This window comes from Myodes glareolus, chromosome 7 (assembly GCF_982192425.1).
Source record: "Myodes glareolus chromosome 7, mMyoGla1.1, whole genome shotgun sequence".
Taxonomy (NCBI): domain Eukaryota; kingdom Metazoa; phylum Chordata; class Mammalia; order Rodentia; family Cricetidae; genus Myodes; species Myodes glareolus.
The window spans coordinates 94,546,641-94,568,639 of NC_142032.1; the positions used below are offsets into that span (position 1 = coordinate 94,546,641).

General features: G+C 42.9%; 1 protein-coding gene across 3 annotated transcripts; it reads right to left on the reverse strand.

Annotated features, from left to right (window-relative positions):
- Positions 1–367: 367 nt before the first annotated feature.
- On the reverse strand, positions 368–21,160 carry Wee1 (WEE1 G2 checkpoint kinase). 3 transcript variants are annotated; one of them, XM_085692887.2, is made up of 12 exons: positions 20,282–21,160; positions 19,171–19,376; positions 17,262–17,322; positions 16,965–17,137; positions 16,483–16,604; positions 14,232–14,378; positions 10,921–11,016; positions 9,823–9,908; positions 8,939–9,109; positions 7,877–8,022; positions 4,516–4,607; positions 368–593 (listed from the first exon to the last, which is right to left on the reverse strand). In XM_085692887.2, the coding sequence occupies exons 1-12, from the start codon at positions 20,858–20,860 to the stop codon at positions 475–477; spliced, it is 1,998 nt and encodes a 665-aa protein (XP_085549013.2). In that variant the 5' UTR covers positions 20,861–21,160; the 3' UTR covers positions 368–474. The 3 variants fall into 3 exon arrangements, with proteins under 3 accessions (XP_085549013.2, XP_048316155.2, XP_085549012.1); XM_048460198.3 differs by lacking the exon at positions 368–593 and having other exon boundaries at positions 3,270–4,607; positions 20,282–21,155; XM_085692886.2 differs by lacking the exons at positions 368–593; positions 20,282–21,160 and adding an exon at positions 19,755–19,778 and having other exon boundaries at positions 3,270–4,607.
- Between the last annotated feature and the right edge of the window lie 839 nt (positions 21,161–21,999).

A 21,999-nucleotide genomic window follows, 5' to 3' on the forward strand; every position in this document is an offset into this window, starting at 1 on the left:
AAAAGAATACAACACATCTTTGCATCATTAATATTCCACAGCATAAACAAATGTAAAACCCCTTAAACTAATATTCCACAACAAATCTCCATATATTTAATTTTTTATTTATGTGTGTGTGTCTTTGTCTGCTTGTCTGTATAAGCACCATATGTGCATAGGTGCCAGAGGAGGCCAACAGATCCCCTGGAGCAAGAATTAACAGGAGATCATCAGCTGCCCAATGCTGAGTCCTCTTAACAGATGAGCCATCTCTCCAGACTAAACTTTTGCCTTCACAGAGGTGACCCCCTCCTGGAAATCATCCAAGTTTATTGTACCTTGAACCCATTTCATGCCATAAGGATGTCAGCACTCAAAACAAATATATGCTCTTCAAAATATTTATTAGCTGTACAAAACTAAACAATATGAGTTCTGCTTCTTCAAGGTATTTTTCTTGAAAGGCTGGAATGGCTGAGGTTTCCCAGACTCTTAGCTTAATGAAGTTTTGACAGAACATGTCATCTTTTCCTGGTAAATCTTCCTAGAGCATATACAGATATTTCTCTTTACTCCACAGACATTTGAGCTGCACTGAAAATTAGGGACATCTGCCACAAAGAAAAAGAAGTTCAAAGATGTTCAGATGAGTGCGTCTCAAAAGTTTCTGAATGCTAAATGTTGGGAGAAGAACAGTTTCAATATCTTATTCTTCCACTTTTATAAAAATAGACTGTTTTAGAGAAACTTCTAACAACCAGGTTTGAGGGGAAGAGACCCACACATTCTGCAAATCAGTTTCAGTGATGCTAGTCTCATGCTTCGCTTAAGAGTTTCACAGTATCCAGCCAGGCGGTGGTGGCGCACACCTTTAATCCTAGCACTCGGGAGGCAGAGGCAGGCGGATCTCTGTGAGTTTGAGGCCAGTCAGGGCTACAGAGCAAGTTCCAGGACATCCAGGACTGTGTGACAGAGAAATTGTGCCTCAATAAATAAATAAATAAACAAACAAATAAATATTTTCACAATATCCAAAACCCTTCCAAACCCAGCCCTTTTCATGCATCATCCTCTTCATAAATTGCTTTAAATAGTTCAGAAATCGCTTTTGAAGTCCAAAAATGGACCAGGGAGATGTCTAAAAGATTAAGAACACACCCTGGGGATTAGAGAGATGGCTCAGCAGTTAAGAGCACTGGTTGCTCTTTCAAAGGACCTGAGTTCAATTCCCAGCACCCACATGGCAGTAATCCACTGTCCTTAACTCCAGTTACAAAAGGATCTGACATCCTCACACAGGCACACATCCAAGGTAAAAAACCCCAATGTACGCACATAAACAAACAAACAAACAAAACAAAACACATCTTGTTCTTGTGGAGGAGTTCAGTTCCCAACAGTGCACCCACATCAGGTGGCTCACAACAGCTTCCAACTCCAGTGTGCAGGCGTGGACACCCCCTCCCACCTCCCACCAGTGTGCAGGATCCATGCAGACACAAGCACATAAGATCATGTTACAAACTGTTTTAGTTTAGGGTGTGATTTTGATTTTTGGGTTTTTTTTTTATATTTTTTGCTTTACCTGTATGTTTATATATACACTACATGTATTCCTGTTGCTCAGAGGGCAGAAGAGGGGGTCGGTTTCCTGAGCACTGGAGTTACAGGCAGTTGTGAACCACCTGATACGGGTGCTGGAATTGAACCCAGGTCCTCTGCAAGTCCAGCACATGACCTTAACCACTGGGACATTTCTTGGGCTCCTTAGTTTAGGGTGTGTGTGTATGTATGTGCACACATGTGCATGCTGAGGGGCAACTTGAGCTGTCACTTCTTTGGTAACAGTCACCATAATTTTGGAGATGAAGTTTTTTCACTGGTCTGGAGCTTTTCAAGTAGCCTAGGGTAGCTGGCCAGCAAAACCCAAGCTCATACCATGCTTGGCTTTTTTATATGAGTTCCAGGGTGAGCCATCTCCTCTGCTTCCTCAATCTTTCCAGGCCATCTACCTCTCACAGCTGTTTGCTTACTTTCTTGCAGATTAACATGGAGCTCACTGTGGAACCCAAGCAGGCCTTGAACTAAAGGCAACCTTCCTCCCTTACCCTCCTGAGAGGAACTCACACCTAAACTACCACATCCAGCTCTGAATTTAGTTTAGGATGACATAAGGCCAGGCACAGTAACAAATACTGTTAACTCAGCACTGAGGCTAAGAAGAGTCTTGAGTTTAAGGACAGTCTGAATGACAAAACAAAGCCCTGTCTAAGAATAAAAAACAAACAAATCACATCATTAGGGATAGGGAGGTGGCTCAGCAGACCAGCAGAAGAGACCGCACAAGCTGTCCTCTGCACTTCACATGTACCACAAGCATGCATTCACCTCAACTCTCACAAAATAAGGTTTTGTTTTTTTCCCCAGTCAGGTTTCTCTGTACAATCCTGGCTGTCCTGGATCTTACTCTGTAGACCAAACTAGCCTTGAGCTCAGAGATCCACCTGCCTCTGCCTCCCAAAGGCTGGGATTAAAGGTGTGCACCACCACTGCCCAGCCACAATAAGTATTTGTAAAAATATCAAGAACAGCTGGAGCAGTTAAGAGCATTTGCTGCACTTGCACAGGACCATGTTCCATTCCCAACACCAACATTAGGTAGCTCACAATCACCTGTTGGATCTGATGCCCTCTTCTGATCTGATATACATACACACAGACAAAACATGCATACAAATAAAATCTTTAAAATAAATTGCATTGGGTGTTTAGGAATGATTAGCAAGGGAAAGGTGGTCCTGGGTTGTCTTGCATGCAAACACACACACAAGCCTGCCTCTTAAAACTATAAGCTTTCCTCAGTCTAGTTAAAAAGCTATAAATTATATGTATTTTAGTCACTTAACCTTTCTAAATTATACCTCATTTCTAGTGTCACATGCAAAGACATACAATATGCTTAAATATATTATACTGATAAACACTCAAACTTTCATGAAATCTCAAGATATAACTATGCACTAAAGCACACCACTAAGAGTCAGTAAGCACCACATCCTATCAAATTAAGAACTATCGAGTTTTCAGTTCAGCACTGGGATGGAGGTGAGAGGGAGTTAAGTTTCAGGCCACCATGGGTTACAAGGTGATAACCTATTTCAAAGAGCCAGCAACTAGGAGCGAAGCATACTCTGTTCCTAGCACTTTATACATTATATCCTATATTGTACAATGCAGCAGTGAGGGGATATAAAATAGAAAACAGGCACCAGGAAGATTTAGACAAGTAAGGTAAGCACAGAGTGACTTTTAATACACCAGTCAATGATAATAAAACACAAGTCAAACAGACAAGTGCAAATGTTTTTCAGACCAAAGTTAATAGGAAAACAAATGAGACATTTTTTTTTCCTTTTGGAGGGCAACATCTATTATTAGCCAAACCCTGTTAGTCAAATGGCTAACCACATGTAAAATGCATTTTGTGTAAAACTTGGAATAATCAGAAGTCATTCTGGCATTTCAAACAGCTATGTACAGTATTCCCAAGATCAGTTTATATACACAGACATTGAAGAGAAGCTGGGCCAAACATTTAAAAATAGGCTAACCATACAACCAAGTACAAGACTTGACAAAAGGAAGAAAACACGTTTTAAAGAGAAGGACATTATAAGAAAAAAATTACAAAACCAGTAACAATTATACTACATTAATACAGCATTCAAACATGGAGGGATAAGTGCACTTTTTCAATGCACTAGCTTGAAAGTCCAAAGAACAAAAGGCAAGCTGCTTTTCAGGAAGAGCAGCTACACATTTCACATAATTGTTTTGAAAGAGAGCCTATTAACAACAATGATTGTTTAATGCTAGTCTTACAGCAAGAGGAAACTAAAATAGCAGCAAATTCACAAGGCAAGGCTTCCACAGAATGACCATCCCATGTACACACGATGCCTAAAGTGCTCCCAGTTGGATATACAAGTATAATCCACAATAGAAAAAAGAAACGTAAGACTGACACAGGTACATCGGAGGCTGAGTAGTAGTACTGAGTCTCTGAGCAGTTCCCTTTTTGAAGGGAGAGGATGTTCGTAGTAAGGGCCTTGAGTTCATCCTTTCTAAGGGTCCAGCAAGGAAAGATACCTTTCATCACACTGCAATAGTGAATGATAAGCAGCACACCACCACAGTGGTTAACTCTGCAAAGGCTGGTGGAACATCCAACAGTGACTGAAATCCTACATGAAACAGACGGGAAGATGAGACAAAAGCCTGACATAGCCAAGTCAGAATATAGCTCTCAACTGTAATTCACATAAGTCCTAAAAGGCGTTTTCAGGAAAATTACTGATACCAATGGGCAAAGTAAATTGCAAAGCGGATTCTAGCAGTGATTTAACCTAGCTTCCTCTTGTCACAGTTTTGTTTTTTTTTGGAGGGGGCAGTGGGGGCTGTGAACAGTTCAGTATATAGTAAGGCTGACAGAGCGGTTCATTTTCTTTCCAATAAGTCGAGAAGCTCTATTACTCTGGGTGGTGGACCTAGTGGCCATCCGATCCGTGAAGAGTGCTCGTTCCTCAGCTGCAACTTTGGCTGCCATCTGGGCTTTCTTGAGTTCTCTACAAAAATAAAAAGGAAGCAAGACATTTAATTTACCTACAGTATTGATTTTACAGAAAGAGTCTAAGAGGCCAAATACAAACTGAATTGTTGTGCTGGCTAGTTTTATGACAACCTGACATAAGCTAGGATCAGACAGAAGGGAGCCTCAAGTAAAAATGCTTCTACAAGATCAGGCTGTAGGCAAGCCTGTTTCTTAATTAGTGATTGGTGTGGGAGGACCCAGCCTGTTGTGAGTGAGGCCTCCCTGGGCTAGTAGGGTGGCAGCACACACCCTTAATCCTAGCACTTCAGAGGCAGAAGCAAGTGTCTATGTGTGAGTTCAAAGCCAGCCTGGTCTACAAAACAATTTCCAGGACAGCCAGGACTGTTAGACAGAGAAACCCCGACTTGAAAAACAAAAATAAAACAAACAAAAAAAGCAGACTTAGTAAACCATGAGAAGCAAACCAGAAAGCAATACTCCTCCATGGCCTCTGCATCAGTTCCTGCCATTTTGAGGTCCTGCTTGGCTTCCCTCAATGTATAGTGATATGTAAGTCAAACAAACCCTTTCCTTCCCAAGTTGTTTCGGTCATGGTGTTTCATCATAGTAATAGTAATGCAAACTAGGACAATTGTCACTAAGAAACATTCATATACTATCAATTATTCTGAGATGCAATTGAGAAACAAAATTATAACAGAGCTTTAGCTTATATACTCAAATTTATGATTTGTGCTTTTAGCATTAAACTATAAAGATATTAGCAAGAATTTTGGGTCTTAAATAATTTCAAATTATACTTCAATTTATATCAAAGGACAGAAAGTTTAATTTTAGGATCTAAGTATAAAATTCTTATTTAACATAAAACCTCCTCAAGTTAAGAGTCAAAATGATAGCAAATTGAATTAGAAGGTGTTCAAGGTCAGCCTCTTCTATAGTAACTTTGAGGTAATTTAGGGACATAAGTTCCATTTCAAAACAGAAACAAATTGAGCATGCCTACAATCCCAGCACTAAGGGGTGAGGTTGGGGGTATAGAGGGAAGAGTTCAAGGCTAGCCTTGGCTACATACTGAATTTGAGACTAGTCTGGACTATAGGACTATATGATGAATTACTACCTCAAAAAATAAAGAGGACGAGGGGTTTAGCTTAATGCTACAGAATTTGCCTAACATAGGCAAAGGCCTTGTGTTCAATCCCTAGCCCTGATGTGCAGGAGATGTCATTTTATGGTATGCCACATCTGGGCTGGTGATAAGGCTGATTGGTGAGGATACCTGCCACCAAGTCTGACACCCTGAGTTTTGATCACCAGAATCCACATGGTAGAAAGATCAATACATGTCATGTGGATGCACATACACAAAATAATGAAATGTAATTAAAAAAAATAAGTATGAGGACCACCAGCACCCACACAGAAAGCAGGATAAGACTGAGGATTTAGCTCAGTGAGAGCCTCAGCTATGGGGATGAGAAGCAGTATAGGTGTGATTGCACATGCCTGTAATCTCAGAGCTGTGAGGCAGACCGGAGAGTACTGATTGCCCAGACAGCCTACAAGTCTATTTGAGCTGGCATGCTCCAGGTTAATGAGAAACCCTATTTCAAAAATTAAGTCTTTTATAGCAATGCATTTAATTGCAGAGGCAGTGAGAGGCAGAAGCAGGTAGATCTCTGAGTTGAGGCCTTACTCTTCATCAAGACAGGGATTCTCTGTGTAGCCCTGGCTGTCCTGGAACTCCCTGTGTAGACCAGGCTGGCCTCAACTCAATTTAAAAAAAAAAATGTAGCAACATAATTGACATTAATTTCACAGTTTCAGAAACAGGCTGAAGAAAATGCTGTAGGAAACATTAATGTTGATAAGAGTCTGGGAGAAATATCTTACAGGTTGATTCAGCTTCTACCATGATTTAGACTTTGAGAAAATGACCACTTACTTGAAAGCATGAAAACTGAATATAGAGTCTCACAAAACCCTAGCCCTGATGTGCAGGAGATGTCACACAAGCTCTACCACTGAGTCTTCTCTTTCCTCTTTCTTTACATGCCATAGCATTCTCCCCAGGCCTCTGTGCTGGGGATGAATCCAGGACCTTGTGCTCATTGGGCTAAGTACTCTTAACACTAAGTATCCACCTTTTTTTTTTTTTTTTTTTTGAGGGGGGACAGGGTTTCTCTATGTGACAGCTCTGGCTGTTCTGAAACTCACTTTGCAGATCAGGCTGGCCTCGAACTCAAAGATTCACCTGCCTCTGCCTCCCAAGTGCTGGAATTAAAGTCATGCACCACTGGCTGGCTAAGTCCCCACCTTTTCAGACAGGGTCTCATTTTGCAGTCCTTGTTGACCCTGACCTCCCTCTGTAGATCAGGCCGGCCTCTAACTCACAGAGTTCTTCCAGCCTCTGCCCCTGCCTCCCAAGTGCTGGGATTAAAGTGTGCACCACCACTCATTGATCCTTTACTTTTTGAGACAGGTTCTCACCAACTTGCCCAGGCTGAGGCTCAACACTGTTGAAAAATTTGAACTTGAGATCCTGCTGCCTCTGTCTCCAAACAGCTGGGATCATATGTCTACGTCTATGTCACCACACCCGACTTAACCTTAATATTTACCATGTGTCTAGTTGTACGGGTACACACTTGTGCAAGTGCATACAGAGGCCAGAGGTCAACATCAGATGTCTTGTCTTTCTCAACTGACATCCAAAATCTTTAATGTTTGCAACATAAAGCTTTTTCTTTAAAATTATTTATGTGTATGGGTGATTGTTTCATATGCATGTATGTCCATGACTCATGTGTGCACCAAGGAGACCAGGAGAGGGCAATGGGTCCCCTGGGACTGAAATCACAAACACCTGTGAGTCTCCAATGTGGTGCTGGGAACTGAACCTCTGGTCTCTGGAAGGGCAGTCAGTACTCCTAATTGCTGAGTCATCTATCTCTCCAGCCCTCTTTCACTGAATCTAGAGTTTGATAATTCAGCTGGGCTAATAAGGACCAACCTGTTTCTGCCTCTTCCTCAGTGCTGAAGATTACAGACACAAGCCTCTGTGCCCAGCTTTTTACGAATGGGTTGGTAACAAACTTTTTACAAACTCAGGTTCTCATGTTTATGTGGGAAAACCTTACCAACTAAGCCACTGCCCAAAACCCACTTAAAGTATATAATTGCAAAGTTTGACAAAAACCCTAAAGGAGCTCTCAGAATTTGAGAATCAATGAGAATTAAATTTTAAAAATTAAAAAAAAAACAACAAAATCTGCTTACTTCTGCAAAAGAGAATTTTTAAATTTCTCAGCATTCAATTCTATTCGTAATTGCTCTGCGCTCTTTCTAGATGCAGACAGCAACGCTGAATGCTTCACCAGCACCATTGCTGAAGGCCTTTTTTCTGGATCAGGATGAATCATAACCTGAGAAACAAAAACAAAATTGTGGTTAAAAACTATTACTTATGGCTGAGCATGGAGGCACATGCCTTTAATCCTAGCACCGGGAGGCAGAGGCAGGTGTATCTCTGAGTTCAAGGCCAGCCTAATCTATAGAGTTGCAGGACAGCCATGGCAACACAGAGAAATAAGAAACTCTGTCTTGGAAAACAAAACAAACAAAAAAACTTACTACTTATGGCCAGGTGCATGCCCTTAGGTCCCAGCACTCAACAAGCAGAGGCAGACAGACCTGAGTTTGAGGCTAGCCTGGTCTATACAGTTCCCAGGACGAGCTAAAGACACCCTGTCTCTAAAAAACTCAACCAAACAAGAAAGACTAAGACTACTACTTAGAACAATCCTTTTCTTTCTTTCTTTTTTTTTTTTTGTTTTTTTTTTTTTGTTTTTTTTCGAGACAGGGTTTCTCTGTGGCTTTGGAGCCTGTCCTGGAACTAGCTCTTGTAGACCAGGCTGGTCTCAAACTCACAAAGATCCGCCTGTCCCTGCCTCCCGAGTGCTGGGATTAAAGGCGTGCGCCACCACGGCTTGGCTAGAACAATCCTTTTCTATACTATGAACATGTATTACTCTCATTGGTTAGTTAAAAAGCAGACAGGCTGGTAGCTGGGCAGGAAGTTAGATGGGAAAGCTAAACTGAGAATGATGGAAAGGAGGGTGGAGTCGAGAGAGATGCTAGTGGCAGTCCAGGAAGCAAGACATGTTAGAGGACAGATAAAATCATGAGTGACATGGCAATACACAGAGTAATAGAAATGGGTTAATTTAAATGTAAGAGTTAGCTAGTAACAAGCCTGAGCTACTGGTAGAGAATTTGAGAAATATTAAGCCTCTGAGTCCCCGGTGGTAGGGACAGGAAACGTCTGACTACAACACTCACTTTTAGCAACTCTGTCAACTCCTGGGAAAGCACTTGTGGAATCCTGGGTAATCGACCCTGTCTAATTTCATGCCACTGGTCTCCATTTCGGGGTAGGGGTTCAGCACCAGCAGCACATACAACTGTGAGAGCAAGAGCAAAAATATCTGCTTTCGGTAGATGGCTATAGTTCTGTAAAATTTAAAAGAGAAAAAGAATTAGTGGTCAAAATAAAATATTGTACACAATGATGGTCTAGGTAAAATCACATTAAAAACCTTTCAATGCCACATTTAAGCATCTATTCAGAAAATAAGCTGCTAAATTTAGGAGGATGCTGACTTTTTTTTTAAATCACAAATAATAAACTGGGGTAGGGGTTAAGTACATATCTAAAAATAGACGCTGCTTTATCAGGTGTCCAACGACATGCTCCGAAGCAAGTAACCTGCCCGTTGGGGATGCATATGCAAACAATGTGTATGGAGAGAAGAGCAAGGACACTAAACAATTAGACATCATGTGGCACACTATGTCATAATCTACCTTTCATTTCCTCAGTAAGCACAACATTTTCACATTGTTCTCCATGTACACATAATCATTTGTATACAAAAAACTTATGGGGCTGAAAATTCTGGGTCAATGGAAATGTGACTTTTTAATATCAACATAGTGACAGTTTGATCTCTAGAAAGGCTAACCTTCAAGTTCCACTCATAGTGTATGGAACGACTTTCAATGCCATCAGTATCCGTACCAGATTAAATATCCCTGGGTGATGGCTTAGATCTTTCTACTTTTAGTCTACTAGTTGCTTAATTTTTAATATATTTGAAATCATTCTTCTGACAACTGCTTAAGAGGGATAAAGCAAGTACTGTAAACCAAGGAAAAATAATTACCTCTTGTAAAACTTCATTTGCTAGAAAACGACTATCACCTTCTTCAACTTGTGGACTAGAAATTCTTGTCACATGCCCGAGATCACCTAGACATATTAGAAAAATACAATAGATCAGTTAGCAGAGTACTCACCCAGCATGCACAAAGTCCTGGCTTGGTATCTATAACCACATAAACCAGACATGGTAACACATGCCTGTAATCCTAGGACTCAAGGTAGATGCTATCCAGGCTATACAGCAAGTTCAAGGAAGCATACTGGGATGCATGTAATGCTATCTCAAAGTATATAAATATGGACTGAAGAGATGATAGCTCACCAGATAAGAGCACTTCTTGCTCTTGTCAGGGACCAACGTTCAGTTCCCAGCATGCACATAGTAGCTCAAAACTACTTGCTACTAATGGGCTGGAGAGATGGCTCAGCGGTTAAGAGCATTGACTGTTCTTCCAGAGGTCCTGAGTTCAATTCCCAGCAACCACATGGTGGCTCACAACCATCTGTAGTGAGATCTGGCGCCCTCCTCTGGCATATGGGCATACATGGAGGGAGAATGTTGTATACATAATAAATAAAATAAATCTTTTAAAAAAAATCTAAAAAAAAAAACAAAACTACTTGCTACTTGAGTCTCTGGGAATGCTTCTTCTGGCCTTCTTGGGCACTAAGCATATACATGATATTAAGGCAAACACTCAAAAAGAGGATTATGGAGACAGCTCAGTGGAGAAAGTACTTATCAAGAGTAAGGAGCAGAGTCCAGATTCCCAGAACCCATGTAAAAGCCAACACAAAAGTACATGTCTGCAAACCTAGAACTACCTTGAGATGGGAAGTAGAGACAAGAAAATCCCAGTAACTCACAGGCCAGCTAGTCCGGAATCCAAAACAGGGTAAAACAAACAAAAGACCCCAACATGAAACAAGATGGAACATGCGGACTAACACCTAAGCCTGTCCTCTAACATTCATACGTGCTCTGTTGCACATGCATGCACACCATGTCCATACTACACTTACAAACACAACCAACCCCCCCACCAACCCCTCTTAACTTTAACATAACAGTTATCACAACAGTTAACAAAAGTTTTACCTATTTTAAACATAACTTTGTTGGATATCATGTCATCTTCATCTCCTTCTTCAGAGACAGCATTCGGGATTGAGGTTCGAGAGATGAAAATATTACCTGTTGAATAACAATATTAACAAACAAGGCCAAATATAAAAACTACCAATAAGGCCAGGCATGGTGGCACACATCTTTAATCCCAGCACTCGGTAGGCAGAGGCGGTGGATCTCAGTGAGTTCAAGGCCAAGCCTAGTCTACAAATCAAGTCCCAGGACAGACAGGGCTGTTACATGGAGGAAATCCTATCTCGTAAAGAAACGAAACACACCACACACACACACACACACACACACAATTTAAAAAAAAAATCCATAAAGTTGGTGAGATGGCTCATTGGGTAAAGCCACTTGCTACCAAGCCTGACAACCTGAGTTCAATCCTCAGAAGTCGCATGGTGCAAGGAGAGAAGAAAAAAAAAAAAATCACAGAAAAAAAATCATCCAGAAAAATCTTAAAAATGCATTTTTCCACCCCAATCTTAGTGAGAATAACAACTTCAAGGGATAAAGATGAGGCTCTAAGCCTGGGTAATATATTTATATAGGTTTTGGTTGGTAGAGACAGGGTTTCCTGTGTAACTTTGAAGCCTGTCCTGGAACTCACTCTGTAGATGGGGCTGGCTATGAACTCAGAGATCTGCCAGCCTCACCTTCCTGGGTGCTGGGATTAAAGGTGTATGTCACCACCACACAGTAGGGAATATATTTTTTTATGACCTCCAAACATTTGGGAGTCACTGCCAAGACCCTTTTTGCTTATATATTAATCTTCAGTAATCTATTTACTTAGAAATAATATAAAAAATAACAGTAATTCAATGCTGAAAAAAAAGACCCACTAATCTTATATTTTAGAATTACTCGTTTTATTTTATGCATGATTGTTTTCGCTGGTGTATATGTATATGTACCATGTGTATGGTCATTGACCATGGAGGTCAGAACAAGGCACTGATTGCTTCCTGTGCAAATAAAGGTATGGACGGTTGTGAACCACCAGGTGGGTGCTGGGTTCTTTCCAAGAACAAGAGCTCTTAAACTACCAAAGGATCTCTCTCCAGCCACAACTTAATTTTAATCTGATGTTATCAGGGTGGAAAAGAATGGGTCATTTAGCTAGCATGCAGTACCTACATCCCAATTCTGTTTATGGCTTATTTCCTACTACAAACAATACTTTTTCTTAAAAATCACCTCATAACTGACTTAAGTCTAAGTAGCATATTTGTTTTTTGATATGCGGGTGTATGACATAGGGGTGTGTGGGGTAGAGATTAATGTCAAAAGTCTGCGTCCATCCTTTTCATCTTTATGAGATAAGGTCTCTCACTGAACCTGGAACTTTTAGTTTTGGCTACACTGGCTGGCCGTCGAGTTCCCAGGACCCACCAGTCTGTGTCCTCATCTCACCCCTATGTGGGGTTATAGATGCAAACTTCTGCACTCAGCTTTTACACAGGTGTTAGAGATCTGAACTTTGGTCCTCATGATTGCACAGCAAGCACTTTTTACCCACTGAACCATTTCTCCAGACCAGTGTATTTCATTTTAATAGATTTATCAATATTACATTGATTTTAGTATATCATAATTATTACTCATCTGTGAAGTTTCACTTTATAGGACAATATATTCATGGTGATATTTGTAAATTTGAATTTTTTCAACTTCAGTACCACAAACCACCCCAACAAAAATCCTTTATGTCCCTTAGTATTTCTAGCCTTTGAACCTTGTTATACAAAGATTCATTGTATTTGCTGTTTAATATAAGATACAGCAGTACAGCAGTACTGCCTAACCTTATAGAGTCTGATCTCGTATCTGTTTCCAAACACTCCTTCCTTCCTTTTTTTTTTTTTTTTTTTTGAGATAGGGGTTTACTTATTCAGTCGTGGCTAGCCTGGACTATATAAACCAAGCTTAGCTTCCAAATCCCAGAGATTCTCCTGCCTCTGCCTCCAAAGTGCTGGTATAAAAGGTGTGTACACTACACTTGTTTTATAACTCCTTTAAAAAAATAACTTTAGTCAGGTGAAAATAATTTAACTGTAACTCACAGTTGTATAAAGCGACATAAATTTTATCAAACCAACATGTTGAATAAAAACAAATTTTTTAATCTGTAAAATCCAAATTAATGGAATTTGTCAGGATATAGAGATGGATCAATGTTTAAGAGTCCTTACTGGCCAGGCAGTGGCTGTGCTTGCCTTTAACTGAGGACTCACGAAGCAGAGGTAGACAGATCTCAGTGAGTTCGAGGCCAGCCTGATCTACAGAGATAGTTCCAGGACAGCAAGGGCAATTACAGAGAGAAACCTTGTTTGAAAAACCAAAAGTTTTTACTGCTATATTGTAGATAACTGGACTTCGGTGTTAGCACCTACATAGTGGCTCACAAATGCCTCAGTTCCAGAGTATCCAACATGCTTGTCTACCCTCCAAGACTAATTTAAATTTAAACTCAATTAAAAATTAGTTGTCCTCCCCACCCAGACAGGGTTTGTATAACAGCCCTGACAGTTCTGCAACTTGCTGTGTAGATCAGGCTGGCTTCAAACTCAGAGAGATCCACCTGCCTCCGCTTTTTGAGTGCTGGGATTAAAAGTGTGTGCACCATACCAGCTAACTAGTTTGTTTTTGTTGTTGCTGTTTAAGAAAAGCACTTTGCCTGCAGTAATTAGTTGGAATTTATCAGCCATTCCAACTTCCAATTTATAGGAACTATAAGAAAGATAGAAGCTAAAAATGCAAGAAAGCAATTGGTTAAACAGAGAAGTTTATCTGTAGGATTGATTAAGCCTATCATTTTGAAGTAGAGGGACTGGAGAAATGGTTCAGTGGTTAAGAGCACTGGCAGTTCTTCCAGAGAACCAGGTTCAATTCCTAGTATCCACATGGCAGCTTATATCTGTCTGTAAATCCAGTTCAGGGCTTCTGAGACCCTCACAGGCATACACGCAGGCAAAACACCAATGAACAGTAAATAAAAATAAATTATACATTAAAAAGGAAAAAAAGTAGAAGGGAAAAACTTGAAAAGGGAAAATGATAATCAGACGCACAGTATGGTATCTACCGGTTTAAATGAATCAACTATGAAATATTTGGGCCTGTTGGGGGCTGGAGGTGGGGGTGGTCTAGTCTTCATATCATAAATCAGTACTAGTAAGTAATCAATGAAAAGCAGAAAGAGGTTTTCATACTGCTACAATGAAGTAATTTATTTCCAATACCCAGGCTCCAAACAGTACAGCTGGAATACTTACTAGGTTTTATATCCATGTGAACCAAAGACATTGAGTGTATGTATCTCAAGCCCCGGCCAACTTGCAAAAGCAGATCCTTCAGCTCTCCTTCGTTAAAGTAATTCATGATTCTGTAGTTCTCACTTATAGCATCAGCTAAACTCCCACCTAACAAAGACAGCAAAAATTAACATTTTTTTTCATTTTCCCCTTATTTACATAAAAAAATTCTCTTCTCTCTATATGGAATAACTGCAATTCTCCACCAAGAAAATTACATTTTATAGATCCCCCTCTTCAACTTGGTTGGGATATCAACTTTTATTTATTGTTTTAGTATAAAGTATACTAACAAATATAAAAAATAGAATTTAACACCAGACCTGGTGATGTAGTTACATAATACCAGTTATTTGGGAAGGCAGGAGGATCATGAGTTTGAGGCCAGCTTTGGTTACAAAGTGAATTTTAAGGGTAGCCTTGGCAACTTAGTAAGACAGTCTCAAAATGTATAAAGGGCAGGATTCAATGTCTAATGAACATAGATAGGTCCTAGGTTAAACCCTCAGCGCCGAGGGGAAAAAAAAAGATTTAAACTTTCTTTTAACCTTCAACAACCAATTCAGTTCACTTTCTCGGAGAAACCATCAGTTTCTTTCTTTTTGAGGGGGAAACTTCTGGAGTGGAACAAGAGCAGGGGATGGTGGCGCACACCTACAATCTCAGCACACTGGAGGTAGGGGCAGGCAGATATCTGAGAATTTGAGGCCAGCCTGGTCTACACAGCAAGTTATATAGCAGAGATAGATAGCGAGACCCTATTTCTAAATAAACTAAGAAACTGATTAAATCAGGAAAGGTCTTTATTACCTATATCACTTAGTGATCCATAAATATAACTTACTTAATACAGCTGTATTAATGAATTCTAGCATTAAACTAGACTGGACAATGGTGGTAATAAAGCAGAATTTCAGAATGGTTTCAAGAAATGGCTAAATTTAGATGAATGGCGTCATTGTTCTTTTATGAGAAACCAACATCAATGTTAGAAGCTCACAAAATGCAAAAGCTAAATGCAGTGAAAATTCATTGAAAACAACTTTATTATTTGAATGTGTATCCCAAAGTTCAAGTATTGAAATCTGGGTCCTAGTAAACAGTAAATAGGTCAGAGAGCTGTACCTTCAAGAAGGGATTAATGTGAAGTTAAGTCTGGCCTCGTGGTACTAGCCTCCTGGAATATCTTAAGATCAAGGTCTGCCTTGGCTAGAGTCCTAGCTAACTACTTAGTGATACCAGTCACAGCATAAAGCACACAGAGAACTGACGACACAGCTCAGAGGCAGGGCACTGAGAGCAGTCAAGGAGCTCTCAGTCAATCCCTAGCACCACAAAGGAAAGGACTACAAAAAGGGCCAGGGGTGGTGGCACATGCATTTTATCCCAGGACCCAAGAAGGCCAGTTTAGTCTGCATATATAGAGCTTCATCCAAGAATATACAGTGAAACCCTACATGCAAAGATACAGCATGAAGGACCACCTCAGATGCTCACGTCATGTTCTTAGACTTCCCTTCTTCCAAAACAGAGAAACAAATTTATTATAATCGCCTCATCTCACTGTATTATTCTTGTATAGCCGAAGAGAACAGACTAAGATAATCTTTCCTGTGTGCTGTATGCTCAGAAATAACAAAATATACAACATGGCAAGGCACACCAGTATACTGTCTTCTCATGAAGCTCAGCACTGAGCGACAAGCATATAAATAGAACAAATTCTCCTACTGAGGTATGTTAACAGATGTCACAGAGGGGCTAAGGCTTCCAACTTGAAATTCATGTTACTCTTCTGGATGAAAGATGAGAAAGGGAGTCAGGTAAGGTAATGCATGTCTTTAATCTCCACATTAGGTATACAGAAGCATATGAATCTCTGTGAGTTCCAAGCCAGGTAGGGTTACATAGTAAGACCCTATAAAAATCTCACACACAGACACAAGAGAAAACAAGCCAGAAAGATTGTAATAAATATTCCTATGGTGCTTCTTTCCTTTTTTTTTTTGGATTTTCGAGACAGGGTCTCTCTTTAGCTGTGGAGCCTGTCCTGGAACTCGCTCTGTAGGCCAGGCTGGCTTCGCATTCACAGAGCTCTGCCTGTCTCTGTCTCCCTGGAGTGCTGGGATTGATAAAAGGTGTGCGCCACCACTGCCTGGCGGTGTTTATTTTTTAAACTCAAAAGTTTATGAATGAACATGACATCACTTACCATTACAATATTCATTTTGTATAAGCATATGGTCATCTTCTGCCCACGCAGAGAAATAGCGAACCACATGGGCATGCTGCCCAAGCACAGCATGAGCATATACTTCTCTCAAAGCATTCTGCCTAGAAAAAAAAAAAATTAACAAAATGTTAAACCATTTCTACTCAGGACTAAATCAAGTCACCCAAAACACCATAAAGTAAATATGATCTTTTAAACTATCATTGTGCTAAAAAAGTGTCTTATTTAACAGAACTAAGAATTATGCAAACTGGCATAGTAGTACACACTGTAACCATCAGGGAAATTGAGGCAGGAGAAGGGGAGTTAAAATCATCAGCATACAGTGAGCTCACCAAGGCTAGCCTAAGCTGCATAAGATCTAGTCTTAATAAAAGCATTAGGTGTTTGGTTACCTAGAACTTAATGTTTATCAATAACAAAGGAGACAAAATACAAAAGACAGAAACATTAATACATACTCATCAACAGAGCCAGCCAATGGTTTTTTTGATCGTTTAATGGCATAAATGCATCCATCTAGCCTCTTCACACATTTAAACACAGAACCAAATTCTCCAGAACCAATTTTCTCGACCTCATGAAATTCAGTTTCATACCGCGACTTCATATTGCTTTCAGTGATTGTAATTCTCTGTAATATAGGAAGACATCCATTTATAATACAAAGATATAAAATTAAAAATTATTCTACCCTAGGCTCTACTGTTTATATGACATGCAGACATATATTAACTAAATTATAAAAAGCTATTTACTTTAGCAGGTCTTGTTTCATCTTCAAATTCATAATCACTGGCTTCCATGTCTTCAGAGGAACTGAAAAAAAGAATTAAATGTTATCAGAACATATGTCAATTTAAGATTAACTTTACATAATTATAGAGTGAAATAGGGTTTTAAATGAATAGAAATAAAAAAGTATAGCATGATTAATAAAAACCCAGAGACAGATATTGGGGTTCAACCTGAAGACCAGAAAAGCAAAGCAGTCAACCACTAGCTCTTACCTCCACCTCGATCTAAAAATGACAACCCTGCTTCCAGAAATGCTCAGAATGAGACTGAGCTTGAAACCTGTGTCCTCCCATCTTATATTTATCCTTTCTAGTGCTGGGATTAAAGGTATGCAACCACCACTGCCCAGTTTCTAAAGCAAACTAGTGTGGCTACTGGGATTAAAGGTGTGCTACCCCTGCCTGGTCTGTCAGGCTGATCAGTGCAGCTGTTTTACTCTCTCATCTTCAGAACAAGCTTTATTTGTTAAAACACAAACAATATATCACTACAAAAAAAACAAAGCATATAGTTAATTTTGTAACCCTAAAACTTGATTCATCTGATTAAAAAAAAAAACACAAAACCCAGTCGGGTGGTGGTGACGCACACCATTAATCCCAGCACTCAGGAGGCAGAGGCAAGTGGATCTCTGTGAGTTCAAGGTCAGCCTGATCTACAAGAGCTAGTTCCATGAACAGTTAGAGCTGTTACACAGAGAAACCCTGTCTCGAAAAACAGAAACAAAAACAAAAAATCCCTACTGAGATATGCTCACTAACTAGACTACTGCTACACAGACCAAAATTAAAGCATTTCTGAAATCAAATTCCTGCCATCAAGATAGCTCAGAGCAGCAGTTCTCAACCTGTGGTTTGAGATCCCTTTGGGGTAAAGTAAAATGCACATTATTTACATTTACATTAGATTCATAACAGTAGCAAAATTACTTATGACATAGCAATGAATATAATTTTATGGCAGCATTAGTAAGGTTGAGAACCACTGGCTCAGAGTGTAAAGGTTCTAGTCACCTCTTGACATCCAAGTTCAAGTCTGGGGACCCACACAGTGGAAGGAGAACCAAGTCCCTAAAACCAACCTTCACATGTGTGACCTTCACACACACAAAATAAATATGTATAATAATAACAACTCTCTCAAATTAGTTGAAATTAGATGTCTGGCAAGAAATCTAGGCTTGGGGTTGGAGACAGCTCATCGGTTAAGAGCATTGGCTGTTCTTCCAGAGGACCCAGGTTCAATTCCCAGCACCCACCTATCTGTAACTCCAGTTCTTGGGGACTCACACATACATGCAGGCAAAACACCAATGCACATTAAAATAATTAATGAATTAACACTCTAGTCTTTTTTTTTTCAAGGCAGGGTTTCTCTGTGTCATGGATATCTTGGAAATCACTTTGTAGACCAAACTGGACTTGAACTCAAGAGATCCACCTGCCTCTGCAGGAAAGCTTGGACTAAAGGCATGCACCACCATTGCCTGGTCTAGGCCTTTTGTGAATAAGAGTTTTTGCAGGTATGAGCATTGTATGCACGCCCAGGGCCTAAAGAGGTCATAAGGGGCAATGGACCCCCTGGAGGCAGAGTTACAGCCATTTGTACGCCACCGCACGGGTGCTGAGAACTGAACCCCACGAACAGCAAGAGCTCTCAACAGCTAAGCCATCTCTGCAGGAATCGCGGTTTCCTATTCTTTTCCTTTCTTACTCCACTTGTTTCCTGCATCCATCCATCTCCTGAGAGCTGGGTGCTAATGTTCATTAGTGAAGCCTTTCAGAGTAGACACTCACCCACTCAGTAGAAACTGAATAGTACATGGAACCCAGCATAGGTGTACAGAAGACCCAAACTGTAAAGACTTACTCGTTAAAATATGCCCTCTTTCTCCCACGACACTGTCCTGAGGAATGGAGCAATACAGGATCCGGAGTAAAAGGATTAATATTCACTTGAGGAGTTTGCCGGGTGTCGAATTCTCTTTTTCCTGATTTTTCTGTGTTCATGAACAGAGAACTACCCCGGAGTTTAACAGAGCTGGAATCAATTACTCGAGCTTTGGAAAGCAAACTCTATAAAAGGAAAAACAATCTTCAGGACACAGCCTTCAACTGACCTTTCTAGGTGGCTGATGTGTAGCCGAAAGCATCACATAGTGAAGGACAGGTCCCACTACCCGACTTGGGGAAAGAAAAGAACAAGGGAGGGGCAATATACAATCCTTCCGTACATTTCAAGTAAAATAAACAGTGGCTGACTTAGCGCACAGGATTCATCTGTTACTAGTGATAGTGTATACACGTACACGGGCTATTCCGGACGGGTGCCGACCACACACTTCTCTAAGACACATTAATTTTAACACATAGGCCAATAAAACCTCAGAGCAAACCCCAGGGTAAACAAAAAGCTTCGCTAATACTAAGTCCCCGAAGACAATCAAAAGCTACCTGGGGTGTTCATGACTCTGTGGCTGTAAACGCAGAGAACTCCCAGAGGGCAACACGAAACCAGAAGTACAGGAGGAGAAAAACCCCCTTAGTAAGCCTAACTCCTTCTACCCGGGCTCCCCAAATTACAGGCCGGACCACCGGGTTTAAATGGCACCATATGGCTCGTGGTGTCAGATGGCCCGCACCAAACCGGCATCCTCGCACACCGCACCACCGGGGCCACATCCTCAGCCACCTGGACGGCGGGGACCAGCCCCTTTGTAAGATGAAGAAGTTACAGACCAGGCCCATTGTTCAGTTACATAATCTTAACTGACAACCTCTAGGCAGAGCCAAAAAGAGGGGCTGCCAACTTTTTTTTTTTTTTTTTTTTTTTTGGTGGCGGCGCAGGACAGCGAGAGGGGTGCGGCGAGGCGGTTATGTAACCGAACCCCGACAGCGGCGCGTTCGGCAGAAGAGCCGCGGTTTTTGTTTTGTTTTGTTTTTTAAGGCCCTAGAACCGGGTGTCCCGGGTCCCCGCGTACCTTGGGCGTGTGCGGCGTGTCGAACAGTCGCAGTTTGCGGAACGTCTTGTGCGGCGGGGTGCTGGGATAGCCGGGCAGCGGCGAGCAGCGGCCATCCATGGCCCGCGGCGCCCCACAGTCCCGCGGGGACGCATCTCCCGGGCCGCCGCAGCTCACCGGCGAAAACGACGGGCCCAGAAAGTAGGCGGTCGCCGGTGACTTGACGGGGGACGACGAGCCGAACCCCTCCTCCTCCCAGGAGTCGCCCTCCGCGCTGGCGCCCGCCGCCTCCGCACCCCCGCCACCGCCCCCCAGCAGCAGATCGTCCTCCAGCTCCCCGGGGCTGCTGGGCTCGGCGCCGGGCGAGCGGCGGCGCTCGGCCTCGGCCTCGGCGGGGCTGCGCGCGGAGGGCAGCGGCGAATCGAGTTCCTGGAAGGCCGAGTCCTCCCCGGTGCTGTGGCCGCTGCCTTCCTCCTCCTCCTCCTCCTCTTCTTCCTCCTCACAGTCGCTGCCCGGTGCGAAGATGAGCTTCTGCCGCAGGCTGCAGGCGGCCGCGGCGCGGCGGGTGGGCGGCGGCTGCTGTCGGCTCAGGAAGCTCATCTCCCGGCTGCAGTCACGGCGGAGCACGGGAGAGCGGAGGACGGGCGAGCACAGGCCGGCGGTGTCCAGGTCGCGGCTGGCACAGGGGGCGGGTCCGCCACGTGCGATCCGGCGTGCCGGGCTCAGGCTGCAACGCGGCCGCGGCGGTACCCGGGGCGGCGGCTCCGAGGCGCTCCAAGCTCCCGACGCCGGGACAGCGATGGCTGCGGCACGGACTGCCCAGTGGACACTGACCGGTCCAGGTAGCAGGCGAAGGTCTCCGCAAGTTTGGCCGCAAGTTCGCGTTCCGCGGCTTCCCGCGACCGTTAACCACGTGACGGCCCAGCCCACCAATCCCCGCCCAGCCCGGGGTTTGAAAAAACAGGGGAGGCGCGACGTAGCCCGCGGGGGCGGGCCCAGCTACGCGATTTTGGCGCGAAATCGCTGGTCCCGCCCCGCAGCCGCGGCGCGCCGCCAGTCGTGGGCGGGTCGCGACGCCGCGGACCAATCAGCGGGCCCAGACTGCACAGACGCCCGTCTGCGTTTTCCGCCCGGGGGAGCGGAGCCTGCCGGGAGGCGGTCTGGGCGGAGGGCCGTGGGAGCGGATCGGCCCCGGGCGTGGTCGGCGTGGCCCAGCCTGTGTCCCCGCGTTCCGCAGCATCCGGGCACCGTGCAGCCCTTAGGGACGCCCAGAAGCCTGGCCCAAGCCCGTGTTCCGAGGCCCGACCCCTGGGGCGTTCTAGGCGTTCCGGAGTGGCGGTCTGAGCTGGAAACGGTGACCGTGCTCCGGACGTCCTCTGAGGCGGCCTCTCCAGCCCTGAGAGTCCCGCACAGCCGGACGTGTCGGCGGTGATTGGTCCCGCCACCAGACCCCAGGGCCCACCTAGCTGCCCTAGTGTTTATATTTGTTCGCTAGCACGTGAGAACGTGTTGGCCTAACTGATTGGCCCCGGGGGTGGGGGTGGGGGACAAACAAAACCTTAGGGAAATAGCGGTGAGTGCTGCACGCACACACCTGTAATTTCAGCAGTTTGGAAGCTGAGGCAGGAGGATCAGACTTCAAAGCCATTGTGCTGTGTAATAGTGCTGTCGCAAAAAAATTGCAGGAACTACCGGGCAGTGATGGCGCATTCCTTTAATCCCAGCGCTGGGCAGGCAGA